The sequence below is a fragment of the Alosa sapidissima genome, chromosome 23 (assembly GCF_018492685.1).
Source record: "Alosa sapidissima isolate fAloSap1 chromosome 23, fAloSap1.pri, whole genome shotgun sequence".
Classification (NCBI taxonomy): Eukaryota; Metazoa; Chordata; class Actinopteri; order Clupeiformes; family Clupeidae; genus Alosa; species Alosa sapidissima.
In genome coordinates, this window is record NC_055979.1 from 10,609,608 (window position 1) to 10,624,431 (window position 14,824).

The following is a 14,824-nucleotide window of genomic DNA, read 5'->3' on the forward strand; positions in this document are numbered from 1 at the left end:
TGGTTTCTTATGCTGTCAACCAAACCTGGTCGGGAGGAGGTTATGTGCTAAGTTATAGCTCAAATAGTGTAATCTACCGCCCACTGACCAATCAATTGTCTTAAAAACGAAGTTATCTCTCGTGTAGGATTCTGTCATATATCTTACAGGTGGAGCTCCGCCTCTACTAACATTTTGGATCTCGAATGCGCTTTAATAGTGCTGTGCGTGCAAATATCCCACTATGGACGTGTACATGTATACCGTACAACAACTGATGACAATTGATTAATTTGATGTTATAGGTTAGACACAAAAAATGACCGCAGTGTAGATTAAGCTATCGCTCATGAATGCGGTAGTAATTGTTTTTAAATAGAGGGGGTCATGTGCGTCTCCACGTTTCACGATTGGCCAACGTCATCCCAACACCGAGAACGCGTACAGATCTGAGCTGAAAGCCTAGTTTGACAAATATATCACATAACTGCTATCGTAGTATCACTTAACGTTTACCCCTGATTCAAGGCTTTGTGAAGCCTCGATATGTCTACATAGCCTAGATATGTCTAACGTGCTTCGTAGTATACCCCACAGCAGAGCATTTTCCATTACATAATCATCACTAATGCCCTAGCTCCAGCCAACCAAGTGTTTGCCAAGTGTCACTTTGATTGCCAAGTGTCAAGGCAAACAAGTGAGCTTATGTATCTCTGCTGAAGTACAATATACTGTAACTCAGAGGTGTTTTTTTTTGTATTTGTGTGTGTTTTCTGACAGGGGTCAAGAGGTCCACCTGGCCCTGCAGGTCCAGCTGGTCCTCGTGGAAAGACGGTAAGATTAGGACACTTCTAGTATAGAATTTCTAATGTAAGATGCACATGATTTGATATTATATATAATTTCATATTCATATGTCAATGGAAAATGATTTATCCAAACAGTAAACAGTAAACAGCAATTTTTTCTCCCATTGACCAAATCTCCCATTGGCCTAATCTCAAACCTGCTAGACTCAATGTGTGCATGTGCATGTGCGTATGCGTGCGTGTGCGTGTGTGTGTGTGTGTGTGTGTGTGTGTGTGTGTAGGATACAGGTTGGCTGCCTGAACCAAAAGCTGTTATAAAGTATAGTGTAACACTGCATGCTGATTTACACTGATTAATACCTCAAGCTCTGTGTAATATACTGTACATTGTGTTGTATTGTGTGGGATCCAGGGGCCCCAAGGACCACAGGGTGATAAGGGTGAGAGAGGAGACAAAGGAGAGAGAGGTCAGAAGGGTCACAGAGGGTTCACCGGCCTCCAAGGCCTCCCTGGAATAGGCGTAAGTCTAACAGCATACACTAGTACAACTGTATACTTCAGTCAGTATATGGCTGTGTAAATCAATAACTGTACACTTTAATGTTTGTGTGTTGCATACAGAATCAAGTTTCAGTACAGAACCCTTTTCTCTGAAATGTAGCTTGTACTTTTAAAAGATTTTCAAGAAGTCCTTTCAGCATCAATAAGTCTTGTCAAAATCTGCCAACCAACAGTTTTATGTTTGATTCTATTTTAAGGGTCAAAGTGGAGATGCTGGGGCTCGTGGAATCGTTGGGCCCGGCGGCCCAAGGGTGAGTGCTACCTGGAGTCTCCATTCCATAGATTAGACTATAAAATAATAGTTTAGATTAGATTATAATCAGAAACCTGCATTATAAGATTATATATATTTAACACCCGGAGAGAAGAAATACTCTTTTCCGATTGGCTGGTGGGGTGGCTATTTATTCTGAATAACGGGACACCTATGAAGTAGGTCTGGTAAAAAGTTTAATCACTGTTCCATATCAATGCTTATGAATGGTAACTATAACAACCATAGTAGGAAGACGGTTGAGCCTGGAAGCAGGCTTCGCAACAATGGAATCAACTGTAAACAAGCTAACTGTCCATGCTATCGCTGTTAGGGCTATAAAGGCATGACTAGTGCCTATAGTGGCAACCGGGTGATAAGCGGGATAACGTCCTTCGAGGTGTCCTGTTATACGGAATTAATGAACTTGGGTGGAGGAAAGTCTTTGCCTCCTCCTCGTCCATTAATTCCGTATAACAGGACACCTCGAAGGACGTTATCCCTTACATATACTGTATATATATAATCTTATAATGCAGTGCAAATGTAATAAGCAGTATGATAATAATATTTGATAATATAATATCAATATAATGTAATATCAATCCCAATATTAGATTGGAATATAATCAGAGTGATTATTTGTCATTATACAATGAATGCTGTTGTATGTAGGGAGTCCCAGGCCCGGTAGGACCCCAAGGAAAGGAAGGAGATCAGGGTGTGCCTGGACCTCATGGTCCTCCTGGAACCCGGGGAGAATATGGTGAAATTGGACCCGAGGTGAGCCCCCTCTTTGCTTTACTGAGTAGGGAGTACTGGTACTTTTGTGGCACTCTCTCACTTTTCTGTAAATATTCATCAATTTAGTTTAATAAAGATTAATTTAATGTGCGGATACTGTAAGTGTAATACTCTTCTAAGACAAACATTTTCAAAACTGGTAAATTGAAGTCTCTCTCCCCTCCTTGGCCCTAAGGGACCCCCAGGAGAGCCTGGTCCCCCCGGTCTCCCTGGCCCTGTCGGTCCACCCACTGGTGTTGTGGATGAGCTCTTTGCTGACACTTTCCCTGACTACGAGGGTGAAGACGCAGGCTCCCCAATGATCGATATCGAGGCCTCCGACGCGGCAGCCATCGACCCAAAGTCTGATTCGCCTCCTGATGTCATTAAGGACGAGGCGAACCCCGTCAGCAATGCCATCAACGGCGTCGCCAAGAGTGCGGCCAAGGTCCGCGCCAACACGGGCATCCACATCTCCCTCAAGGCCCTGAGCAGCCAGCTAAACAGCATGAAGAGCCCAGATGGCACCCGCATGCACCCGGCACGCACCTGCGACGACCTCAAGCGCTGCTACCCCGACAAGAAGAGCGGTGGGTTGCACAGTCATGGTGCTCACAGGGTGGTGTGGGATGGAGGGGTTGATGGATGAGATGGGGTGGAATTTCTAATGGAGGTGGGGTGGTGAATAGTTGACTTCACAGTAACCTACTAAAGGGGTGTGTATGTGGGTTGGGGTGGGGTTGGGGGGTGGGGGGGTGTTGTGGGGTGGTTGATCAGAGGATTTTTTTAGTAGAACCTCAAGTGCTGCTACCCTCACAAGAAGAGCAGTGGGTGGAGAGTCATGCTGTGGTGGTGGGGGCATGATGGATAGAATGGGGTTTCTTGTGTGTGTGTGTGTGGGTGGGTGGGTGGGATGAATTTGGGGTTGACAGATGACTGTTGAAGAATTTCATCTGCTAAAGGGGAGGGGTTTGATTAGGCAACGTTTTTAGAGTGGAACCAGGTTGAATGGGTTTAATCTTACACTGTGGAAATAAAAAAACCTCTCTGTGGTAGAAAAGCCTATTTATACCCCAGCAGAAGCAGGTATTACCTGGTTAATGACTTTCCCCGTGATCGGGTGTTAATAGGGTTTCAAGGAGGGGGCTTACATGGTGTATTGTTCCAATGCTCTTTCATTTTGAGGTCATTGTTCAGACAGAGTAAAAAACACAGTACTTCTACTGAAGTATTAAACCTCTTACATTTTAAGTTTCCGGTCTGACTGTGGTGGTGTCAGATTCAAGTAAGCCTAACTAATACCTTTTTGTTCATGTTTATTGTGGATGTTTTTTTTTTGGTAGGTGAGTACTGGATTGATCCCAATGAGGGCAGTCTGAATGATGCCATCAAGGTGCACTGCAACATGGAGACAGGCGAGACATGTATCTCTGCCCATCCCACCAGCGTCCCACGCAAGTCCTGGTGGTCGTCTAGCTCTAACCACTCAAAGCCCATCTGGTTCGGAGGCAACATGAATGGAGGAACTCGTGTAAGTGCAAATACTGATCTTCACTTTAAAAAAGTTTCAAATTAATTTTTGAAACTTTTTATGCTGTAACAACACACACCAAATGTTGTGAATGACAATACAATCTAGCGATACACATGCATACAGAACAGAAGTGAAAACAGAGAGAGAAAGAAAGAAAACATGACAGAACAAAGTCTTTATAATAGTACTTACAAAGTACCATACACATTGTATATCCTGACAAATCTGGTAATTCACAACTTTTCATCTTTCAGTCGGTCTATAGAAGAACAGTTCATAAGAGGTCACCTTTTCGCAATTCCATAAACCACTCCTTAAAACAAGGAGCTTCTGTTTTTTCCAAGTCCTCATCAGCAAATTCCTTTTTTTTCTGACATTACAGTTAACTCTTGAATGGATTAAAATCTGATTTGGTCCATCGGGTCCATCAGACTGGGAGCAGCTCTGCCCCACTGCAGATGCTGTTTTATCTACGGAAAAGATGCCCTTTGCCATGTTTGCTCTGCCTCATATAAAACCTGTTTTTAACCCTCATTTAAAAATAGGCTACTTGCTCACTCAGTGCTCAATTTAATAACTTGGTAACTCATTTTTGTTCAAGACATTTACTACACAGGTGTTTGAAATGGTAACGTGCAATTGCTCTAAATGTCTTTCTAGTTTACCTACGGGAATGAGGGGGCCTCTCGTAACTCGGTGGCTGTCCAGCTGACCTTCGTGCGCCTGCTGTCCAAAGAGGCCTCCCAGATGCTCACCTTCCACTGCCGCAACAGCGTGATCTACAAGGACGAGAGCACCGGCAACCTAAAGAAGGCAGCCATCTTGAAGGGAGCTGACGGAGTCGACATCCGCGCCTTCGGCAACAGCCGAATGAAATACACCGTCAGCGAGGACGGCTGCTCCGTAAGTAGTCTCCCTTTTGTTTTTTCTTGGTGGAGAGTGATTTTTCATTTAGGACGAGAGATACAAACATGCAAGTGTGTGATGTGGTTTGAAGAACAACTTGAATCAGAAAGGTCATTGTAAGGTTTTACACACACTCATAAAATGCAAAGGACATGAGCCTAAGAGTTGCACGAACAATAACATACACAACTGTCTTCAGCTTGGCCGATAAAAAAAACTCTAAAATGTATCGGTAAAACTTCATATGTATCATTTTCCATTGACATGTGAATATGATAACCATCGCCTACAAATAGTAAACAGATGTTATATTTCAAGTGTTACCCCATAGGTAGAACATCAGGCTACCATTTGATTTGTATATAGTTCCATAGGTTGCAGATTGCAGTAGCCTTCAAGAGCTCCTGACATCCCTCCAAAATAAGAGTACATTAGGCTACATTTTTAATCAGCCATTTTTAAACATTCTTTCCAAACACCCCAACAGTAACTGCACATAATCATTCTCCTTCTCTCTCAACTGAGCTCAGTCCTGAGATCCCCACTTGTCCAATAAGCATCACAAGTTATTTAATTTCTAGTTGCTGAGCCAATCATTATTGCCATTTCTCACACTCGATTATGGTCTTAGCAATGCTATTAAGGTGGAATCACCTGGGCAAAAGCATCCTCTGTATTATTTATTCATATCACATTCTTTCAACCGTAAAGTCTATTAATACAGTATGCTCAGAGTAACACAGACAAGTTTAACTTGTGAGGATAGAGCTGATTCCACTGATGCCAGAGACCCCGGTGCACAACAAAACATCTCACTTTAGAAATACAGGAACAGCTTATTGAGCTAAAGAGTGACTACATGTTGAATACACCCCCATCTCTCATACACATGAAAGGTTATCCTCCATTCCAGTTTGTCATAGTCTACTTGTGTAACGCAGGCTTTTCCAAACTGGCGGCTACAACAAACTAAGGACAACCTGAGGCTGTATGTTTTAATCCAAAATTGAACTGGGAAGCTTTGAAAAATATTGGGTCATGTTTCACATCACACTGAGCTTTGAGTAAGTCTTACCAGTTCATGTACAAGTAGGAATGATGGCAGTAATAACAGAGACTACTACTACTACTACTACTACTACTACTACTACTACTAAGTCCAGTACTACTATTCCAGCACTGCTTTTAATAAGGTTTAGTTTGAAAGTGAACATATTATTCGAAACCAGAAAGATCTTAAGTGAAAAGAATATGCATTGTTTTGCACTGTAACCATGTGACTCAGCCGCTTGCTCTGTAAAGGTTTTTCTGTCCTTCCCAAACTGCAGTAAAATAGTGTGCTTAGCAACCAGAATTTAAAAGAAATCTCCTTCATCCCAGAACTTTTAAAAAGCCTGAAACACCCCTATAAGCCCACGTAACCTACAGCCAGTGTTGTAAAAGTTTTTACGCTTTGCGGTAGGCTATTTGATAAGGGATGACATGGGTAGGTTGACGTGATTAAGAGGGGCTTTCTGTTCCAGTTTATGTAAAGGTTTTTCTTAGGCTCAATAAGGAGAGGCCCATGTTAGGCTAGCCAACATTTACCAAAAATTGTAAATAAGGGGGGGGGGGGGCACACGTATGCGTGTGCGTACTATGGAATACAACCCTAGCGGCGCCCCTGATGTGACTTACTTCTGATATTTACCATAACACACACACAACACTATTAACATTAATTCTTATTTTGTTGGTTTGGCTCTACAGGATGCTCCCAGTGACTGGGGAAAGACTGTTTTTGAGTACCGGACTCAGAAACCAACCAGACTGCCCATCGTGGACTTGGCTGCAGTGGATGTGGGCAGAGCTGATCAGGAGTTTGGAATTGATATTGGCCCAGTGTGTTTCTCATAAGTCTGAGGAAAACACCCTAACACAACCTTTCCTTGGCTCGGAACACCAAGGGATCCATGAACTTATCTGCGGATGGAATCAGCAGCCTGGCTGACAAACACAGACTTCCTTGCCCAAGACAAGTATTTATTACGTCTTCTCAGATAGACATCACTAAACACCAAATTTGTAATGGGACAGGAATACCATGGAGCCATATTGAGAATATTTTTTTTTAACCACAGCAGTATTTTACCTCTCAAGTTGAACTTTATCATAATTCCTACTGGTTGGGTTGTTTGGCAATTTTAGCGGGCATATTGACCCACACAAAGAAGTCACCATGATCTCTTGTTCATAACTTTTTTTTTCTTTTTATTACGTGCAATCACCCTTTTCTTTAACTAGAAATAAAACAAAAAAATTACCACATGCAATAAGTTTTAAATGTTTTGATATGTTAGTTATTTATGTTGAATGAATCATTATTGTCCTACTTGTAATTCTATCCAGGTGGTGCTATATGAAATCTAAGCTCAGATTTTTTATTTGACCTTTTTTTCTCCCTGTTCTTCAGTGGGGCCCCAGGGCATTGGGTGGGTTAACCTGAATTAAAGAGGGCCCTGGAAGGCTTGTGTTTGTGTGGTTTGTTGATGCAGTTTCACTCCCCTTCTCATCCCCTGCTCTGAACTCTTCATGGATTGGAAAATTAAATTTCAAATGGTGCCCCTTCACGTATCACATTATGCATGCTACCTCTGGATGTTATTTATGGTAATGCACGGGCGTTTCGAGAGATGATTAATTGCCGGCAGCCTAATGAGGTTTCCCCCATGCCATCAGTGGACTCTGTAGGTGAGGGTTGTGGTAATCACTTAACATAATATGGTCATGACCGCATGAAAAGCAGGTGCAGTCTGGCCAGTATGAATGGTTATTTGTGTCTGCACTGAGCACCAGATTGTTCTTCTTTTTTGTGCTTTGGACATCTCAAGACATTCCAATTGCTGCTCAGAATATCAATCTCATCCTTTACATTCTATTATGTGGAGGCCTGTGCCAAATTAAACAAGTTACTTTGGTTTGACAATTGACGATGTCTCTAAAGTAATCCTGTTTCAGATCCTGTGGGCCAATGTGATTTTGTTTGTGTTTCTCCACATTTGATTAAAGCAATCGTTCAACTTCTAATGTCTTCAGTGTAGCGAAACCTCTTCCATCATCGTGTTTGTATGAAAACCAACGGTCTTAATGGAACATTTCCGTTTGTCTTGAAATGTCTTCAACCGAGCAAGTGGTTCTTCAGGAGTTGATTCTTCTATTCAATGAATAAGTACACATGAATATAAGAACACATGTTGGGCACAGTCACATTAGGCCAAGTCACAAAATTGACTAATTTCATTCAGGACTGAAGACGTTTACAATTTATTCTCCAAATAGCATAGAAAAACACATAACACTTGCAGTTCTAAGCCTTTGTGTAAGTGCACGTTGTAGGGCTTCCACCTCTTATGACATGGATGTAGGAAAGTGAAAATAACAGTGGTTAAGTTAAGGGTGGAAGTGCTGGTTCGGTCTACATGCTGATGTTAGTATCAAACACAGATTTGAATCACCAAAACTTAAGTTACCAGTACAATAAACCTGTAAAAATGACTAAAGAGGCTAACAAAACTAAAAAGCTAAATGGTCTAAAACAGAAATGTGGGCATTCGCGACCCCTGAAGTGCAAACAATCATGTTTTAAGGTCCTCTTCATTTAGCAGAGTAAATGGATGTTTTAAATGATGACAAATGTTAGTTTGTACATGGGATGATTTACGTAGACATGCAAATCAGTTTTTGTAGGTGAAATATTATGTCACTAACAGTGTTTGATTTATAGTAAAATTCTGACAAACTCTGAAATAAAATAAAAATGCAATTGAATTGCCACTAGTTACAACGTACAAGATTCTGATGAATGTGGAATAAACTCAAAAGACATTTTCAAGTTCTTCCATGTGCAAAAGTCTAAAGTAAAGAAATTGCTAAATTAAATAGATTTAACTCTGTCATTATATTAAAATGCCCTCTAAACAGTAAGTATTTTCATTCTTCCGCTCAAATTAACATATTTCACTATTATATGACATTAAATAATGAAATCTTTAAACCCCTACATATGATGTCCATCTTGTTTCATTCACCCTACAAAAATAAGAAATTCCACATGTGTGGCTTTAACAGTATATCTCTTTGACACAATGCAAAATGCAAATAGAAATACACTGAAAATCTTGATTTAACATTTCAGCAAGAACTCATTACAAATCATTTACAACTTAGAATTCTATTTACATAAAAAAAGGTTTGTTTTGACATCAACATCGACTATCCGGTGGATCCATCGCAAATACTGTGCCTTCCAGAGTTAGTCCCATTTTGAACCCCTCCTGTGAGAAAGCAAACAAACAAACCAGAGTCATTTAGTGGTTTATATTGTTCTCCATAAATAAATCTGCCTCCTATGACAAAGTACAGCCATTCACATGCATTGCTTAAGCCATTGCACATGGCAATCCCCCGACAGGGCACTTAGAGCTTATGTAACAGTCTGCCAGAGTTAAAAGCAACGACTTGCTTATGCTATGCTGCTTTTTAAACGTGAATGAATAAAGATCCAAAGAAATAAAAGGAGTCTCCATGAAAATGACATGAAGAGACGGAAACCAGGCTGATGAAAACGAAAAAATAAAATGACAATACAGCCATGGGCATGCTTTCCAATGGAAAAAAAACAATGCAGCAAAATACATTTTTCATCTTAAAAACGATGAATCCAGAAGCACATGAACAAACTCAGTTCAGTTCATCAGCAACTTTTTGAGGGTGGTGGAAAAGTTTGCTTCCTTTCATCTGCCGACATAAATAATTCAGAGGCAGTTTATCATCGAACAGATTATTGAAATGCAGAAATGCAGCAAGGGAAAAAAAACCCTTTGCTTGTCTAATCCCAATCTGAGAGTCCCTAAACTGAACTGGAAGACAGAGAGACTGACAGCCATGGCACAAACGTCACAGAAGCCAGGGGATGGTGGCAACACTCTGGGTTATTTCAAGTCTCAGAGGAAGAATCAAGCGTACAAACCATCTTTGCCGCTGCAGCGTGAAGAGAGGAGAGGAGAAAGATTATAGTTGTTACTAAAATACTAAAAAACCTCAGGCAAAAACAATGATAGAATGAACCAAGAAAATGAAGCTCTCTGTTAGAATGCAAAGCTAATTTAGTTTAACGCTAAAATGTAGCCTGATATATTTGATTGCTCATTTTTACTCCTGGTTGATGAGTCAAGGCAGCTGTCTGAAGTTATTGTCAATCACATCCTGTCACCACTTTGACATTTATGTCTGAGAAAAATGGTTGTTGTCATGGGGATGTCAATGCAGCTCCTATCTGATTGCTCATGAGGGAACCACAAAACAACAAAGGCAAAACAGCCCTCTATAAAGAATATACACCTACATTATGGCTTCAACTAAAATTCATATCTGGTGACAGCTAAGAGATCAATCCAAACGATAAGTTATGCTGGCCTGCACTTTAACCATTCATAATTTAAGTATAATTGTCTGTACCTGTGAAAAGTCATAAATCGCAATTACATGTCAGCAAGTGCTTTAATTCAATATTGAATTCCTTTGCTGCCTGGTGAATATTTCATTTGAGTTTTACTGGGATATTCCTTGGTTACGTTTCCCTTGACTTTTGCTGGTTCATGGTGGAATGTTTTACCTAAAACCCAAAAGCTCATGCTTTCTCTTCAACTCTCAAATCAATCAGTGAGCTCATACTGAGCTCATCCAGATAATGTGTGTATGTGTGTGTGTGTGTGTGTGTGTGTGTGTGTGTGTGTGTGTGTGTGTGTGAGAGAGAGAGAGAGAGAGAGAGAGAGAGAGAGAGATAGAGTGTGTGTGTGATTATGTATTCACCTGCATCTCGTCCAGCTTGGATTGTATGTCGGGAGAGTAGTCTGTGGGTACACAGATGAAAGGGTCAAACGGTTCAGCTCCAAACAGGTCTATTCCTGTTGAACAGAAGAATAGTAGACAGGAGAGGAGGATAGAAGAAAGGAGGAAGAGGAGGGGAGGAGAGGGAAGAAAGGATGCTCAGAATGTGAAGGACAGTAGAAAGCATAGGCACAGAGATTTGGAAATAGGAAAGGAAGGCAGCAGTGTATATATGATGAAAAGAAAAAGGATCAACGCAGTAAGAGGGAAGGTTCAGGAGTAAAAACAACATGGATAAACAGGAGAGGACCGGGCAGAAAATGAGAAGAGGGGTTGAATGAAGAGAGGGATAGAGAGAGAGAGAGAGAGAGAGAGAGAGAGAATGAGAGAACCCACAATCAACCCTGTGATAACTTTAACTGAGTATCATTCTACACCAAAGTCAGTTATAATAGGATATCTATTGAAAGGGTGGTCTCCAAACAGGTCTCATAATTCCTAAGGCATAACCTCCTTAGCCTAATCAATCTGGCTTTAAGAGCGGCCACTCAAATGAAACGCCTGTGTTGTCTATGACAGAAGCTTTAAAAGAAAGCAGAGCAACAGCTCAGTCCTCTGTATTCATCCTACTTGACTTATCAGCTACTTCCACTTCCACGGTTAACCACTGCATCCTTCTTTCCATACTCTTAAACATGGGCATCACAGTCACAGCACTGTCCTCATTTGAATCCTACCCCATGGGGCGTCCACTCAACGCATCTTGACTTGCACAGCAATTTGCATCTCACTATCCCACTACAGGGGTACCCCAAGGCTCAGGGTTGGGCACCTTCTCTTTGTCAGTCACACCACCTCCCTGGTCTGATTATCCACTCACATGGCTTCTCTATCTGTATATAGCTCTATCTGTCATTCCCACCAGACGAGTTGACCCCTCGGCTCGGATCTCTGAATGTCTCTCAGATATATCCTAATGAATAAAAGTCCAACTGTTTGTTAAAAAAACTATACATCACAACATCAACATCAAACCTGACTCCACATCTCTTGCTACTGTCAAGGTTGTGAGAAATGTAGGTGTCATGAAAAATCAGGCTGTACCTAACTCAATATGCTACCCAATTCCTAGTACAGGCCATGGTCATCTCAGGTCTTGACTACTGTAATGCCCTTCTATCGTGTCTTTCAGCCTGTGTATTGAAACCCTAGTAGATGATCCAAGAATGTGGCTGACTGGTCTTCAACCGACCTAAAAGGGCAGTCCATGTAACCCCACTGCTCATCAAGCTCCACTGGTTACCTATAGCAACTTGCATCAAATTCAAATCACTAATGTTGGTCTACAAAGCGTTCACCGGTTCCGCACTGAATAAGTTGAATGCTCTCATATAGGCATATGCTACCACCCGACTGTTGTGCTATGCAGCACTGTGCTGGCACACTCATGGCAATCCAAACTACTGTATTCTCATCTGTGGTTCCCCGATGGTGGAATGCACTACCAGTTGCTCCCAGAGCAGGGGCGTCCCTCTCTATCGTCAAAAACCTCTTGAAGACCCAGCTCCTCCGAGAGCACCTCCTCTCCTAGGACTACTCACAACCTAGAACACTTGACTTGTGCTTGCCATGACCTTCTTCTCTATCCTGTCTATCCTTCTTATCTACATCCCTTGACTAAAAGGTGCTCTAAGCGATGTTGGGTAACATCACTTCTGTTGACGTTCAAACAAAACAGAGCGCTAGCTCGCTACTCCCTCCCCCTCCCTTCCGTGCAATTGAAACTCTCCTAAATGTGCATCTTGTCGGTGATTGGCTGAAACAGTTTATGTTTTTATGGTTCAGGATGGACCAGGTTGTTTTTGTTGCTGTTTTTGGAGCCTAGGCTGCCCACAGAGACCACGATTTTTTACAGTGTATTCAGGGCACAGGCACCTAGCGAATGGTGAGGTGATGTTTGCTGTATGACAACATTTTTTTAGCTTAGAAACTAACATTGACATTGTTTAAATCACCTTTAACTTGACTATGAACTGTTATTCTACTCTTAAACAATGAAGTACTTATAATTCTTATAGTATAGTAGTAGTCTGTTTATAAATGGAAAATTATAAAATACATAGGATAAAATTGATGGTGGTAGATACAATTTCCATTTATTTTATTTTCCTTCAAACATCCATCATTAACATCATTCAACAATACATTGAATTAGCATTACAACACTACAAAAGGAAGTGCTTATTGTTGTACTATTATCACCTATTCAAACTGTACCTTGACTGCTCCTATTTTTTATGAGTGGCTTAGGATAAAAACACCAGTGTTAAATGAATAAATAAAGGCTTAAATTCTCACAACGTACCCGAGAGAGAGACATACTTACTCCTCTCCTTAAGTGGTAGACAAGATGGAGGAGGAGGAGGAGGAGTGGAGGGAGGTGGGGTGCTCCCGTTGCTGTCCGATATCTTCGCCATGGGCGACACAGGTGAGAAGGGCACCATGTCGAAGACATCAGTGGATCGCCCCCGCGTGGGGATACTCCCGGCCTGGAGGGGAAGACGAGTGGAGGTCAAAGTTCAAACGTTGTCTATGAATCTGATTGGCTCCTGATCCTCACGTGTCAGCTCCTTTACATGCTGAAGTGTCAGTGCTGAGTGATGGAGTCTTCTAAGCAGAATAAGCAATTAGCTGTAAAGTAGCAGTGCCGGGGTTGAAAGGCTCTGGCTCTGCCTTTGATCTACTCTGGTGGGTGAGCGAAGATAAGACCTTTATACATAATGCAACCGCGTTAACAACCACTCTTGGATTTTTCATAATCAATATGCCAGGAAAATGTGTTGAATCAAATAAAAATTAAACTTTAAGTATTTCAATCCTTTTTAAACTTGGATTTTAATGAAACTTCTGACATTTTTAGGAATATGAATCGACAACTATAAAATGCCAGGCAGAATGTGTGTGTGTGTGTGTGTGTGTGAGTGCGAGTTGGGTGCTGGGTATCTATCCCCTAGGGATCAATAAAGTATCTATCTATCTATCTATCTGTTTGAGTGTGTGTGTACTGGGCTCTGAGTTGACCTCTTTTTTAGGGTTTAGCTCAAATATAAAAAAGGTTCATTTTACTGTTAAAGTATAACATAGTACACATACTGTACCTGTCTATCAAAATGGGTTTCCATCTGTATAGGACAAACTATAGTAGGGTAATGGTTGTTGCTGCAATATAAATGGATCAATTTATCCACCATGTAATGTTACACTGTATTTGGTGGCCTTGACAATGGATTGATTTGCTGTGGCTTGTCATATTCTAAAGCACATCTATGTTGTTTTGCTTAAAAGAGTCACCCAATTTGGAAAACTTGAACTGTGAGCTGTGATTGGATCAGTGGTGCTGGTGAGGAACTGGAGACCTGGGATCTAAAATCCATTTGCCTTTTTGTTAAAGTATTTGCTGAATAATCTCACCATTTTCCTACATTCTCTTGATATACATTTTTACAGTTAGCTATACTACAAGCTGAGGCAATGGAAACTCTTTCTTCTAAATGACAATCCGAAAGCAGGCTATTGTCTCTACTAAATGTGCATTATCAGAGAAAATAAGTTGTGCAGGAAAACAAAGTGCTGAATAGTGGGTGAGTAAAGAGAAGCAAAGCGCTGGTTATTACGCGAGGGCGTGGCACACTGTGGTCGCTGAGGGGCTTTGATTGGGCGGGTTTGGAGGGCGGGGGTGTGAGCAGGCCGGCTGACTGGCTGGACTCAGGGGAGCTGGCGGGGGTGAGCGTGACGGAGCAGATCTCCAGACAGGAGAGGCTCGTGAAGTCGCCGCCACCACCGACGCCGCCACCGCACCAGAACAGAGCCGAGGGGCGCTGCAGCATGAAGGCCTCGTTACTGGGGTTCAGGTGGAGGAGCTACAGAGGGAGAGAGAGACAGAGAGAGAAGAAGAAAGCAAGAAGAGAAGAGAGAGGAGGGAAAAGAGAAAGAGAGACGGAGAGAGAAGAGGAGAGGCGCAGAGAGAAAGAGAGGAGAGAGAGACAGAGAGAGGAGGAGAGAAGAGGGAAAAGAGAGAGAGGGGGAGAGAGGGAAACAGAGAGAGAGGAGGGAAAAGGAGAAAAGAGGAAA

General features: G+C 41.8%; 2 protein-coding genes across 9 annotated transcripts in view; one reads left to right on the plus strand and one right to left on the minus strand.

The window, feature by feature from the left end:
• Positions 1-7,794, plus strand: part of col5a2b (collagen, type V, alpha 2b) — a gene marked incomplete at its 5' end in the record, with an annotated part of 46,518 nt that extends 38,724 nt beyond the window's left edge. Inside the window, 8 exons of the mRNA XM_042081632.1 lie at positions 760-813; positions 1,201-1,308; positions 1,547-1,600; positions 2,278-2,385; positions 2,582-2,975; positions 3,729-3,916; positions 4,580-4,822; positions 6,575-7,794. Of these exons, the coding sequence (XP_041937566.1) occupies positions 760-813; positions 1,201-1,308; positions 1,547-1,600; positions 2,278-2,385; positions 2,582-2,975; positions 3,729-3,916; positions 4,580-4,822; positions 6,575-6,721 (1,296 nt within the window). The remainder of the gene's footprint in view (positions 1-759; positions 814-1,200; positions 1,309-1,546; positions 1,601-2,277; positions 2,386-2,581; positions 2,976-3,728; positions 3,917-4,579; positions 4,823-6,574) is intronic.
• Positions 7,795-8,104: 310 nt separating this feature from the next.
• Positions 8,105-14,824, minus strand: part of gulp1b (GULP PTB domain containing engulfment adaptor 1b) — a 55,283-nt gene continuing 48,563 nt past the window's right edge. For 2 of the 8 annotated variants that reach the window (XM_042081174.1, XM_042081177.1), the window contains 4 exons: positions 14,368-14,613; positions 13,059-13,242; positions 10,676-10,770; positions 8,105-9,138 (listed from right to left, as the gene is read on the minus strand). In XM_042081174.1, coding sequence (XP_041937108.1) covers positions 9,067-9,138; positions 10,676-10,770; positions 13,059-13,242; positions 14,368-14,613 — 597 coding nt within the window. In that variant the 3' untranslated portion in view covers positions 8,105-9,066. Of the gene's footprint in view, positions 9,139-9,833; positions 9,845-10,675; positions 10,771-13,058; positions 13,243-14,367; positions 14,614-14,824 lie in introns of all 8 variants that reach the window. The other 6 variants (XM_042081176.1, XM_042081179.1, XM_042081175.1 and 3 more) reach the window with 6 other exon arrangements.